The 13,155-nt window shown below is 43.5% G+C and overlaps 1 protein-coding gene across 1 annotated transcript in view; it reads right to left on the bottom strand.

Moving 5' to 3' along the window:
• The window catches only part of CLU (clusterin), a 66,111-nt gene that overhangs the window by 6,216 nt on the left and 46,740 nt on the right, over nucleotides 1-13,155 (bottom strand). The window contains exons 5-6 of the mRNA XM_082249636.1: nucleotides 10,786-11,194; nucleotides 7,737-7,850 (exon numbers count right to left, since the gene is read on the bottom strand). Coding sequence (XP_082105762.1) covers nucleotides 7,737-7,850; nucleotides 10,786-11,194 — 523 coding nt within the window. The remainder of the gene's footprint in view (nucleotides 1-7,736; nucleotides 7,851-10,785; nucleotides 11,195-13,155) is intronic.

The raw sequence follows: 13,155 nt of genomic DNA, 5'->3' as shown, positions 1-13,155 counted from the left end.
ATGAGCAGGACCCAATTCAACCAGCGGCCAATGTTCCCTCTAAGCTGCGCGCCTACGCGGAACCGCAGTACAATTGAAGGTCCCGCGCACGCACATATTCGGACTGCGCAGCCGCAGACGTGGCGGCTGGGGAGCAGAGCAGTGCGCCCCGAGCCCGCCCATTCTGTGACAATAGCGAATGAGGTCCTCCCGCTTCCTGATTGGCCGAAAGGCAAACCCCATGCCATTGGCCGAGGAGGCGGGAGGACTGAGGAGACGCGGGGAGCCGGGGACTGAAGAGAAGCTGCCGTGACCGTCCGTGAGGTAAGTGCACGGGTCTCGCGGGGGGAGGTCCCTGCAATGATTGGGGGCAATGCTGTGGCACTCTGCAATTAATTGGGGGCACGCTGGTCACTCTGCATTGACGTCCCGTCCCCCCCATTGCTCAGTCTAAAGGTTTGCGCTCAGAAATTTTTTTATTTGCTCAGCACAGTAAAAACTTAGAGGGAACATTGGCAGCGGCTCCTGTGGTGGTAGCGCTACACCTAGAACAAAAATGCCATATATTGCATCTTACAGGTCCTTAGATGTGGTGACTGTATTAGCTTTCAATTTTCCATGTTTTTGGTCTGTTTTTCACCAGGTGATCTGGCCAGAACATACTTCCTGACCTTGGATAACAATACTCACTCACTCACTCACTGCATCTATGGGGGAGTAGTGCTGTCACACTAAGCTGCTCTCCTGGTTTGGACAACAAATATGCCCACCACTCTTCATCTCCATTACAAATGAAGAAGTGTTTTCTATCTCTCAGAAGACAGCTGGAAAGGCTGATAACTTTGCTTGAGATCTCAGTTCAGTGCACAGGATGCTACCAGAACACTGCAGGTCAGCAAGAATTTTTCTTAGCTTGAAAAAAAAAAAGAAAACAAAAGCAGCCACATCTCAGGACTGGTAAGCTGCAATAAACTGTTTTTTTTCATCTACTTTAATGCTGACCACACAAATTTCTGTCAGAATGTCCTACCGATTTGCAGTTTGTTGCTCAAGACTTTTGCATACACATACTGTATATGACTTGTTTTGGGGAAAATTTATCACCCAGAATTAATTTTATACTAAGATGGTGCAACATTGCTCTCATTCTTCAATAAACGCAAACAAGCATGTTCGCACAATATAATCTTGTATGTTTGTAGAAAGATCTTTTGTTAGATGTCTGGTGGATGATACTAATGTTTATAGGCAGCTGTAGATGAGTCATGATTCCCGCTTCAGAAACTGGGACAGGATAATCTTTCTGGCAGATATACCACCCTCCAGCATGTCCTGGGTCTTCTCCATCAAACTGGTCATAATTGGAACACATGGGGATCTTGGATCTTGGCAGTGGCAGACCTGCCAAGCACTCTGCTGCTGATCTGAATGAAGAAATTACTCCTGGTAGGGTACACATCATAACCATTACAGTCCTACTCTGCCTACTCTGCCTGTAGGACCCCAGCACATTTACTGGTCCCATTGCAGTATGTTACTGCACACATCTTAACATAAGGTATTCTGCACTTTAGTATGTTTTGGGTTAAGGCAGTTGATCAATTGAAAATAGGCTGCCAATGCACTGGTTCGAGGCAAAGAAAACACCACAAAAACAGATATCACTGCAAAGCAGGACCATTGGCACCTACTGTTCTGTGTGCATTGGAGTGTCATTCTTAAAAGAATGGCACTGCAACACACCAAACAAAGTGTTATGTGTTATCTTGAATTGCGGTAATGCATACAAAATCGTGCAATTCACTGCATGTTCCCAAATCACTTAAAGTGGTTGCAAACCTCAGACATGTAATATGAACAAAGCATAACCCTCTATAGTGTGTATGTGTCTCAAACCAGATCACTAACGGGTTGATTTACTAAAGGCAAATAGACAGTTGCGCTCTGCAAGTGCAGTTGCTCCAGAGCTTGTTAAATTAGGTAAATCTTCACTTTGCAAAGAATACCCAATCACATGCAGGGAAAATGAAAAAAAAAATGCATTTTTGCTTGCACATGTTTGGATGATGGAAGTCAGCAGAACTTCTGCTCATTTACTAAGCTCTAGAGCAGTGGTCCTCAACCCTGGCCTACAGGGCCCACTAACAGGCCAGGTTTTAGGTATTACCTTGGGGAGATGCAGACTAGAATACTGCAATCCCTGAGCAGCAAATGATATCACCTGGGATGTATTTCAGTTATCTTGCAAACCTGGCCTGTTAGTGGGCCCTGTAGGCCAGGGTTGAGGACCACTGCTATAGAGCAACTGCACTTACAGAGTGCAACTGCACTTTGCAAAGTGCACAGTCTATTTGCCTTTAGTAAATCCACGATTAAGTGTCATTTCAGTCTGATGCTTCTTTCCTCTGCTATCAGCATGAATTTCTTCTGAGAAGTTTCCCTGACATTAAGAGTAAAAAGGTGACAGGGAAGGGACCTCCAGCTGATTGACAGCCTTAGCTCTGTTCCTGTGTGCTGTGTGAAGGTGGGTGTGCTATTCCTTCCAATCAACTCTCAGAGCTCTCTTCACTGAGCTCTGCAGAGTATAACTTTAACTGTCCAACCCCCTTTTTTCTAAATGCTCAGACAAGTTGATAATTTCTGGACTTTGAATAGATCTAAAGATGTAGATAAATAGGTACAACCTATGTAGGAGGAATTGTTTCATCTCTGTGTATAACCTTAGGCCAATCACTTCACTGAGTATATGTCAGAATTTATACCATTTTAAGTATGAATGGGACATAATCCGTAACCCATAAAAAGAGCTGGCTTCTAGGATGCATGTGTTTCTGACACTTTTAATAACCTCAATCCACATGAATCCATGCAGATATCTTTTTTCAAGGTTTGGTTTAGAGTGGGGAAGCGATAGAACCTCTTTTTTCTTTCTTTTTTTTCTGCCTGTGTACTCAAACGGGAGATTTTCTCTCATTCCCTTTTTCAGTAACTGCTGTCACTTATTGGGATGGGAAGTCGGAGAAAATGTAGCTCCTAAAGGATAAGTTCACTTTAAAATAAAGGGAATGTATTCTTTTTGCTCCCTTTCCCTTCCTCAGACCTAATCTAAGTCACCTGCTGTGCATATTATGAGTGGCTACCACCATCCTTGCCGGATTTCTTTTCTCATTTAAATTATGAAGAATGTGTGGCTGGGATGTGAGCCTGAGAGAACTCATGGCGGCTAAGCTCCGATCCTGCCTGTAATCATACAGCTATCCTGGGACCCATCTCTCCTTCACAGCAGCACCGATCCTCACCCGGGGCTCCAAGAAGGCTTCAGGTCCGTCTGTCGTGGGTGATCCCGGAGTCCCCCTGACAGGCTCCACTCTTCTCATGCTGTGAGTGTCCCTTTTGCCTCCAGCGGCGGCCATCTTGGACACAAGGTGGCAGCTCCCAACCATGTCAGTGAGCACACAGACTACCCCAGAGCCCAGGGAAAAGACCAGGCCCTACCTCAGCTGACATCCTAGGGGCTATTAAACCTGGTAAGCACACATTCACTACAAGGATTGACTACCTTGAGACTGACTTCAGTCTGATCTGCCATGATATGGACAAATTTCTGCCCAGGGTCTCAGAAGCTGAGGAGTGCATATCTCAGCTGGAAGATTCAACCAGATCAGACTCCTGGGAGCTTCATGTCCTACAACTGCAAGTAAAAGCGTTGCAAGAAAAAGCAGTGGATATCGAAAGTAGACTTAGACGGAACAACATTCGCATTCTGGGCCTGCCAGAAAAGGCGGAGGGCATCAGGCCTGCCAAGTTTGTGGAATCGTTCCTAATCAAGGGGCTGGATCTCCCGGTCATGCTATCCACTTTGTGGTGGAAAGAACCCATAGGGTTCCCCCAGCACCTCCAATTTCTGGGGCGCCAGCAAGACCCTTCCTACTCCGACTACTTAATTATCGTGACACGGATCGAGTCCTGGCAGCGGCTCGCGCAAAACAAGATCTGCGTTATGAGAATGCAAAGATCCTTCTCTTTCCAGACTATTCGCCTAAAATCCAATAGAGACACGCTCCTTCACAGAAGTTTGCAAACGATAAGACCTCAAATACAGCCTCCTGTATCCTAGCATGCTCCGCGTGGTTGACGGTGACAAAGCCATATTTTTTTAATCCCCTGCAGCAACAGTGACCTTGTCTGATGGTCATAGAAGCATGAATCCCGTATGATCCCCTAACAAGTGACTTCCTATGCAAGGGGCTACAGCAAGTATTGAGGCCCTAGGGTCCCATTTGGTTCTAGTATGGTGGCCCCCTTCCCTTGTCTATCTCTTTTTCAATTGTTTTTGCGCCGGATTCTCTGGACCCTATTCCCAGGTGCTACTTACTTAGACTGTTGCACCCTATCCATATAATATCCTGCAAAAGGGCTGTTTATCTTTTAAAAGACATCCACGTGGGTTTGATCTTCGTTAAATCTCAAGATGGAGTTCGCTATCTGGAGTGAAGCTGCCATATAGATCTGTTTTCCCTCCTGATTTTTACAACTACACTCTTTTTGACTATACCTTTTTAGCCTAGGTTGACCGCCACTGGTGGCTCCCTCTGCTAATCATTACCCTGACTCTGAGATCCCATTCGGAGTGTGGTGGCTCCATGTGGCGTCGTTGCGCTCACTGGATCTCCCACCCCGACATATCTGATTAATCCCTGCTTGCCCTGAAAGAATATTGGGATATATATGCAGGGTCCTCCTCACCAGAATTAGTCTGGGATGCCTTTAAGGCAAATAAATCTTCGAACAAGGGGGAAAAAACAGGAAATTATTAGCCATGTTGTCACACCATGATACCCCCCTCACAGTGGTCTCTGAGGTTACCTCTCCCAAAATGGAGGTGATTACTTCTCCTACGGATATCCTTAGTGAGTTTAAAAATTTCTACCAACACCTTTATGACTCCACGCTGCCATCTGGCTTAGACCCGACTTCTTTAGCCTCACTGTTGGACCCAGTGGCTCTGGGTTGGCTCTTGGATGAGGAACAGTCGCACTTGGTGAGTCCGATCACCCCGGAAGAGGTTTTATCAGTGATCCAATCCCTTGCAGTGGGCAAATCCCCAGGCCCTGAAAGTCTTCCCACAGAGTTTTAGAGAGCCCACAGTGCTCTGTTAGCCCTCTTACTTGCCTTCCTTTACTCACATTGCCTAGCGGAAGGTGCCCTCCCTCCCCCGATGTCAGAGACGCATGCTATTCTCATTTATAAATCCCCTAAGGATCCCAAACAGTGTGCCTCATATAGACCTATCACACTCCTTAATAACGATCTTAAGATTTTAACTAAACTCTTTGCAACTACACATTCTACCCTCCATAACTGATTTAGATCAAACTGGGTTTATGGCACACAAATACATATTAACTTACACAGGCTAATTACCAATATTCATGCCAAGCATGACAACCTGGGCTCTAGAGTCATTGCTTCCCTGGATATAGAGAAGGCTTTTGATACCAAGGAGTGGCCTTTCTTATGGGAGACCATTTCGAGAATGGGGTATCCCTTCGTTTTCATTCAATGGCTAAAGGTGATATACTGATCCCTGACAGATGTCATTAGACTGGGAAGTTTTTTATCGCCTTCATTTCAGTTATACCGTGGTACCCGGCAGGGCTGTCCTCTCTCTCCGGGTCTCGTTACTATCATCATGGAACCAGTAGCTGAAGCTCTTCGAATATCTCCCCTTATTAGGGGCCTTAGGCTAGAGTGGCTGGAGGAGAGGGTAGCTCTGTATGCAGATGACCTCCTGTTATTTTAAAAAGACACCGTCCCCTCTTTGCAGGGCACATTGTGGATTTTAAATTCATTCTCTGAGATGATGGGTCTCAAAGTGAAGTGGTCCAAGTCCCTGTTATTTGCTATTGACTCTGAGGCTAGGGATAGTGTGGTGTCTGACCTGCAATTGCAATGGTGGATACTTTTACATACAGATCTCTAGAGATGTAAATGATTACATGTCATAGAATTTATCTTCAGTGGTTAAGCAGGTTAGAGTTAAACTGAAAGCATGGGAAAACATCCCTATGTCCCTCCTGGGGTTTTGTGAATTTCATAAAAATGAAATTGTTTCCCTAATTCACCTACTTGTTTTTTTAAATTACTCACAGTGGATCCCTAAGTCCTGCTTCTCGCACCTGAATAGTCTATTCTCGTCTTTTCTGTGGAGACCTCATTCTCCTCGGTTCAAGTTGTCCACACTGATGCATTCCACCTCACAAGGTGGGTTACCGCTTCCGGACTGCCACAAGTATTACTTAGCGGCCCAATTGGATACTTTCTCCTGGTGGCTAAGGCCGGATTTTTTCAACCCCTCTACTGTCCTGGAGTCTGCGGAGATGGGATCTGTGGAGGCCATTCCGAGGTCCTAAAGCGCCTTATGACCTAACAAGGTCTATAATGACTACCCTTAGGGCCTGGAGGGCTGGTCTCATTTGCGAGCGCTACCTATGCACTGCAGTCTCTCCGAAAACCCCATTATGGAAGAACCCTATGTTTCCTCATCTTTTTAGACTTCCTGAACCCATAGCCTGGACAAAATGTAATATTAATTTAGTACAAGACGTCACATCAGATTTATCCACCTGCCCCTTTGATTACTTTGTTTCTACTCACAATATCCCCCCTTCATATCTTTTTCGATATTTACAGTTGTCCCATGCTTTCAGGAGCCAGTTCCCCCCTGGGGAGACTCAGCTGGTGTCTTTAGACTTAGAAAGGATCTTAGGTGAAAAGAGTCTAGAAAAGCCTACTTCTACCCTATGTGCACACCTCCTCAGGGTATCCCTGCCAGAGTTGGTGATGTTGCACTAACGCTGAACCACTGATGCTCCCGAATTGGATCCTGAGGACTGGGATGATATGTAGGATTTGGTCTCTTTGAGAGACTGTCTTATACAATTCAAGTTGGTACATAAGGCCTATTATATCCCTCACTGTCTACATAAATTGGGGCCTACTCATTCTCCAGCATGCTGGCGTTGCAGCCACCCCCAGAAGACTTTACACATATATTTTAGTCCTGCCCGGCGATCAGTGTGTATTGGTCACAGGTGCTGGTAACAATCTAACTAGTGACTAATATCTCCGTCACCCCTTCCCGAGAGTGTGTTTATTAGGTCTATTGGAAGATTTGGATCCCAGAGTGGTGGATACAGAACCAGGAGAGATGGAAGGGAGACCTCAATGCGGGAGCATCTAAGACATTTATGAAGCTAGGGGCTCTGTCTATAACCAAAGCTGCTTTCACACTGCTCATATCAAAGGCAGTAAAAACCAATATGCACCTTTTTCATGTTTTTTCTGAGTTTCGAACCTGTGAAAAAAGGAGACGTGACTTCAAAACTGCATGAAAAATGTACTGCGGGCGCGTTTTTTATGCTTTGTCATTCATTTCATTGGAGGGGAGGGGCATTTTTGATGCAATTTTTTTATTACACTAAAATGCACTAAAAAAGCAGCATGCAGGACTTTTAAAAATGCAACTGGCCCGCAACTGACTAGTGTGAAGAACTCCACAGGATTTAATAGTCATGAATTTTTCTTCCAATTTTCTTGACGCAAAAGGGGAAGAAAAACTGTTCAGTGTGAAAGCAGCCTAAGATATCATTTTGACTCATCCCTTAACGAAGCAAAGGGAAGCAGCCCATAGCAACCAGACAGAGTTCATCTGTCACTGCTCTTAACGGTGGCACTCATCATATGTAGACACTTACCAACTGCCAGAATTTCCTTGCATTTCTCACACTTGTCCTTCATCTTTAGGCAGCCGGCAGTATTCCGTCTGAGTTCCCGACATACTGTTTTGTCATCAGTAGAATTATTCATCCCTAAGAAGAGAAATTTTAAAAAAATACATAGTGGTTATTGAGAAAACAACAAAAAAAGTGCATTCCAGTCAAATATGAAAATGTTGCAAATGGATATTGCTTACCTACTGATTTTCTCTATTTTGCATAATTCTTAGCCCCCCCCCCCCACCCCACTTGCTGAATAGTAGCTAGCATGTTTATTTTAAAAATTGCCCTGAATTTGAGCTTCATCTAAAGATTTGGAACATTTATAAAACACACTTTTGGATGTGAAGATTTTGCTATGCACACTAAAATATGGATTTATGTTGATACACAAATGAAAATGAACTTTTTGCCTAAGAGCACGTCTTTTCTTTTTTCTGATGAATTATTTATGAATGTTTTTTAACACATTTTTATTTACAGTTTTTGATATATGTGAATTTCTTACTTGATTGAATTTATGCACCTCATATTGATAGCGCAACACGTTTTCCATTATTATTAATATGTATAATGTTTATGTGGACATTTTGCGAGTGGAGCTGTCACTAAGGAAATTATTATTCTTTACTATTTGGTGGAACTTTTTGAGCAACTTATTTTATGGTTTAGTTTTTAACATTTATAAAACAGCCCAACATATGTGTCTCCCTTTCTTGTAATGGGAATTCAAGGTCTCAGCTTGTTTATCATATTTGTTAAACTCATCTGTTTTACCATCACCAGCACCAATCACAATTGCCATTTACAAATGTTAAATAGTTTAACTTATAAATAGTTATTCATTGATTCCTACAGAGACTGCCTGGTTCACTCCTGCTCACAATTACTACAAATGCCTTTTCTTTAACTTCCACATTCCTTTAGACCAGTGCATCCAACACCACAAAGCTAAAGGTTTTCATTATCTTAGAGCAAATGGTAGTGGAAGGTCAGCAAATGAAATCTACACATACAAATGTCCTGGGGTTTGGTAATTTTTCATAAAATCTGGTGCAGCTCTGCACAGAAACCAATCCGCTTCCAGGATTTGTCAAAGCTTTAGGCCCCTTTCACACATGCTGTCCGTTTGTCCGTTTTTCATCCATCCGTTGACGGATGAAAAACGGACATCAATTTATCTCTATGTAAAAACGGATGACAACGGATGATCATCAGTTAACATCCTTTTTCATCCGCTTCCGTCAATGTCCGTTTTTTTGAATGGAAGAATGCCCTATTTTTTATCCATCAAAAAAACGGATCGGACGAAAAACGGATGACAAGGGATGAAAAACGGATGACAAAGGATGAAAACGGATGACAACGGATTAAAAATAGATGACAATGGATGAAAAACGGATGACAATGGATGAAAAACAGATAACAACTGACGAAAAATGGATGAAAAACGGATAACAACTGACGAAAAACGGATGAAAAACTGATGAAAAATGGATGAAAAACAGATGGAAAACGGATGGAAAACTGATAGATTTTGACGTGGGCCCCTTTCACACAGGCGGACCATTCGGATCCGCCTGTCCGTTTTTTTGGTGGATCTGAACGGCCCCCCCCATGCATTCCTATGGGGCATCGGATGTCAGCTGAGACATGTCCGCTGACATCTGATCCAATCCGTCAAATCTGGACGGATGGAAACCCTATTTTCCACCCGTCCAGCGGATCGGATGAGATCAGATGAGAACGGACCAACGGTCCGTTCCCATCCGATTTCCCCCATAGAGATGCATGGGGAACTGACAGCTGTGTCTCCGCACACAGCGCGGAGACACAGCTGTCATCCTCCTGCTCAGCGGGGGATCGGCGGCTCGATCCCCCGCTGAGAAAAACGGAATCCGTCCGATGGACGGATAGTATGAAAGGGGCCTAACTGAGCAAGCTGAAGTTAGAAGCTGATTGGTTACCACGTACAGCTGCACTAGATTTTGCACTCTCCAGTTTTAATAAATCAACACAACAGTGGCAAACCATGGGTTGAAAAAGTAATCAGGAACAAGCAACACGTAAACATTAGGGCAGGCAATGGACAGACAGACAAGAATTAAAGGGGTAAAATCACAAAGAGAGCAGGTGCTGCCTTCACCTCTATAACCTTTCCAAAATTTGCTCCTACTTAACCAATGACACCACCAAGCTGCTAATTCACTCTAATGTTATATTGGCTATTGTAACTCCTTCCTCATTAGCCTACCTCTACACAGGCCGAGGAGGTAAACATTCTCTACTCTATTATGCATATTACACAATTATGAGATTGTATTTTTTTTTTATGGTTCTAAACAAGAAAATGTGTGGCTAACAAAAAAACTTACCGGTATTTATATGAAAACAAAAAAAAAATGTGAAATATTTTTCCCAAAAGAAACAGAAAGTATTGGCTTGAGTTGGGCTTTAATGCTTAGTCACTGATCTGTGTTCATTCTTCATAAAGGCACCCATTACCAAAACTGCAGCTTCACTATAATACTGTAAATATTGGCAAAAAACATAAAGCCCAACTCCGGGCACCATCATTTCATACCCTTATAGTGCTTAGTAAGCATTTACCTCTGCTGTTTAGTCATTCACTCTCTTTTTTGCCCAAAACAGTTAAAAATAACTCTTTTTAAGGGCTGATTTTTTTAAATGGAGGGCAGATATTGCTTTCTGCTCTTTTCATTATACTCCATCAGGTTAGGCACACCGTAGTTCGTAGTTTACAACCCACAGTGTGGCGCCCAATGGAGTTTTCAGCAGAAAAATATATGTGATTGTTGAAGAGACGGTCATGTGAGCCGCGCTGATGCCACCAGGGGCTGGGATCACAGCAGGAACTGTACTATCCAGGAAGACTAAATGTCTTTTTATCCTGTTTGAAGAAAGCAGGAAGTAAATGGCAGAAATTAACATCTATTAAGCGCTCTTAGCCTATGAAAATTTCATGAATTAGAGATGGTCTTTAAATACATTTCTGGCTAACTCTCACCATCAAAGCGGGGTCCTTGCTGGATCATCTGGCGATGCCTCTCCATCATTTTCTGAGCAGCTTCGAAGAGAGAGTCAAAATTGCTGGTGAAAAAAGGTTCAAACGAAGGGGAGCGTTCCTTGCGGATACGCATGGCGGAGACCGGAGTGCTGATTCTCTGGAAGGGGAATGGTTCCCACTGGGGAAAACTAAAGCCATGGAAAGGTTTGCTGAATAATGGCTTCATGTGGTCAAAAGCCTTCATGCTGTCCTGGAAGAGCTCATGCACGCTGTCTTCTACAATACTGTAGCCATCTTCAAGATCCTCCAATGCCATGTGCTGCTGCTCATCTTGCTTATTTAGAGTGTCTAGTCTCTCTCCATTGACCCAAATGGCAAAGGGTGAAGATCTGTTCAAGAAGTCTTCCAGCTGTAAGAAGAAAGGAACACAGTCATTTTCATTCCATTAAAACATGTTTTTTCTTAGATTTTTGTTGAATCACCACCCGGTTCAGTTTGCAGTAAGGTGCAATCTGATTGGCGTTTTTATTGAAACATTGAATTAAGCTATTTGAACACAACAGAAGAAAAGGAAGATGGAGGTGTCACTTCTCTGACTTCTTCTGTTGTATTTGTAAAATTTGGCTTGAGATGTTGAGTTCTGTAAACAAAATTATATTTTTAGAAAAATCACATAGGGAGAATGTGGGAAAAAATAAAATGGCATCTGTGACTCCACCTGTTGGGTAAGGATGAGAATACAAGTAGGTAGCCTTTTGTAGAGAGACTTTCTATGTCTCTTCTGCAATAAATGTTCCTCTTCTGCTTGCTAGCATGTCTCTAAAAATAATAATGTGCATCTCAGTGTATATTCTCAGCATGCCTTGGATGTTGGGAAGAATACAAGTGGAACTAAACACAAAAAGTAAATTTTAGCTGTTATAGGGAAACTTTAGAAATGTTAATTGTGCCTAATCACTAACCTAAAAAAACAACTTTTTATTTGGAATTCTGACTGAAAAACAGCTGTCCATTTCTTGGTATGTGAGGAAACTTAGGTACCTACAGCCAACAGCCTCATGGCTGTATATCCACAGTGTGAAATCTAATGCCCCGTACACACGTACCGATTGTCGGCCGTAAATATTCGGCCGGCGACCGATCGGCCGATTGTAGGCTTGTTAGTATGATGCTTCCGACAGCCGACAGCGCATTTTTGGCCGAACAGAATCTGTCGTGCAACCATTAAAATTTTTGTTGGCCAACACCAGAACGGCCGATTGTTCGCCAGTCAGTACAGATTTCGGCCGACAGACAGCAAATTAGCAAGACTGGGCATGCTCAGAAAAGAAAAAAGACAAGGAAAGTTAACCATCACATGACATCACTTCTGCAGTCGGCTGTTGTTGGCTGACAAAATTCGTGTGCAGTCTTTTGCAGTTTTCAACAGACACGACAGCCCTGGACAAAAGACGGCCGATTGTTCGGCCGACGATCGGTACGTGTGTACGGGGCCTAAGGAGTGAGATTTGGTGATCAAATGTGCTGCTCACTGCTGTCATTACCGAAGGCTTTGACATGAGGAAACAAAAGCCCCACCTCCAGCAAGATGGCCACCTCCACATAAAGAGACTATAGGCAATGCTGATGACTAGTGTCTTGCCTTCTGCACATGATCATATTCACAAGATACCTCATCCTGGGCCTGCCAATCAAGATAGCCTTCGATGCCGAACCTTGAGCAAAACCAGGCAAGATGTCAGTAGGGGTGACAGCAGACATGGGCGTCACATCATTTGAGAGGTCAGTTTGGGATGTGTTTTTCTTCCAAAACCAAAAGCCTCAAGAAGAAGCCCCAAATCTCAAAGCTTATAAGATATCTTTTTCGTCATACACTAATACATACATACCTACACTAATAAAGTGATCACTGCTCTCAAGCATGGTGCTCCTCATCTATCTCCAGAATTTTGATGGGATCCACTCTGAGGGCCCTCCGTGAGCCTAGCTATCACAGACCTATTCACCACCGATAAAATGATCACAATGATCAAAATACACTACAAATCAGTTTAAATTACAGGAGACCTGTCCTGATGATTTATGGGTGCTGCCATTGCTGGCATCTCCTGGAAAGGTAATACTAGTTTCCTGACTGTCTGTCTGATTCAATGGCTTCAGATATTTGAGGAATGGATCCAAAAGCAATATTCAAATCTCTGACTTTCCTAAACAGCATTCTTTGTCTGGGTCTCAGAAAGTGTTAAAGTAATGGACAGCCAGTGTTTTGACAAGGTTATCCAGTACCCAAGGGGAAAAAGACTCAGGAACTGATTCAAACTGGACCTGCTCATCCCTTCCACATGGAAAGACTGTGCCCAGGGCACGTGC

This window comes from Pelophylax lessonae, assembly GCF_965119305.1.
Source record: "Pelophylax lessonae genome assembly, chromosome: 3".
NCBI lineage: Eukaryota > Metazoa > Chordata > Amphibia > Anura > Ranidae > Pelophylax > Pelophylax lessonae.
Note: the sequence above shows the minus strand (reverse complement) of the source record. Positions and strands in the feature narration are given on the sequence as shown.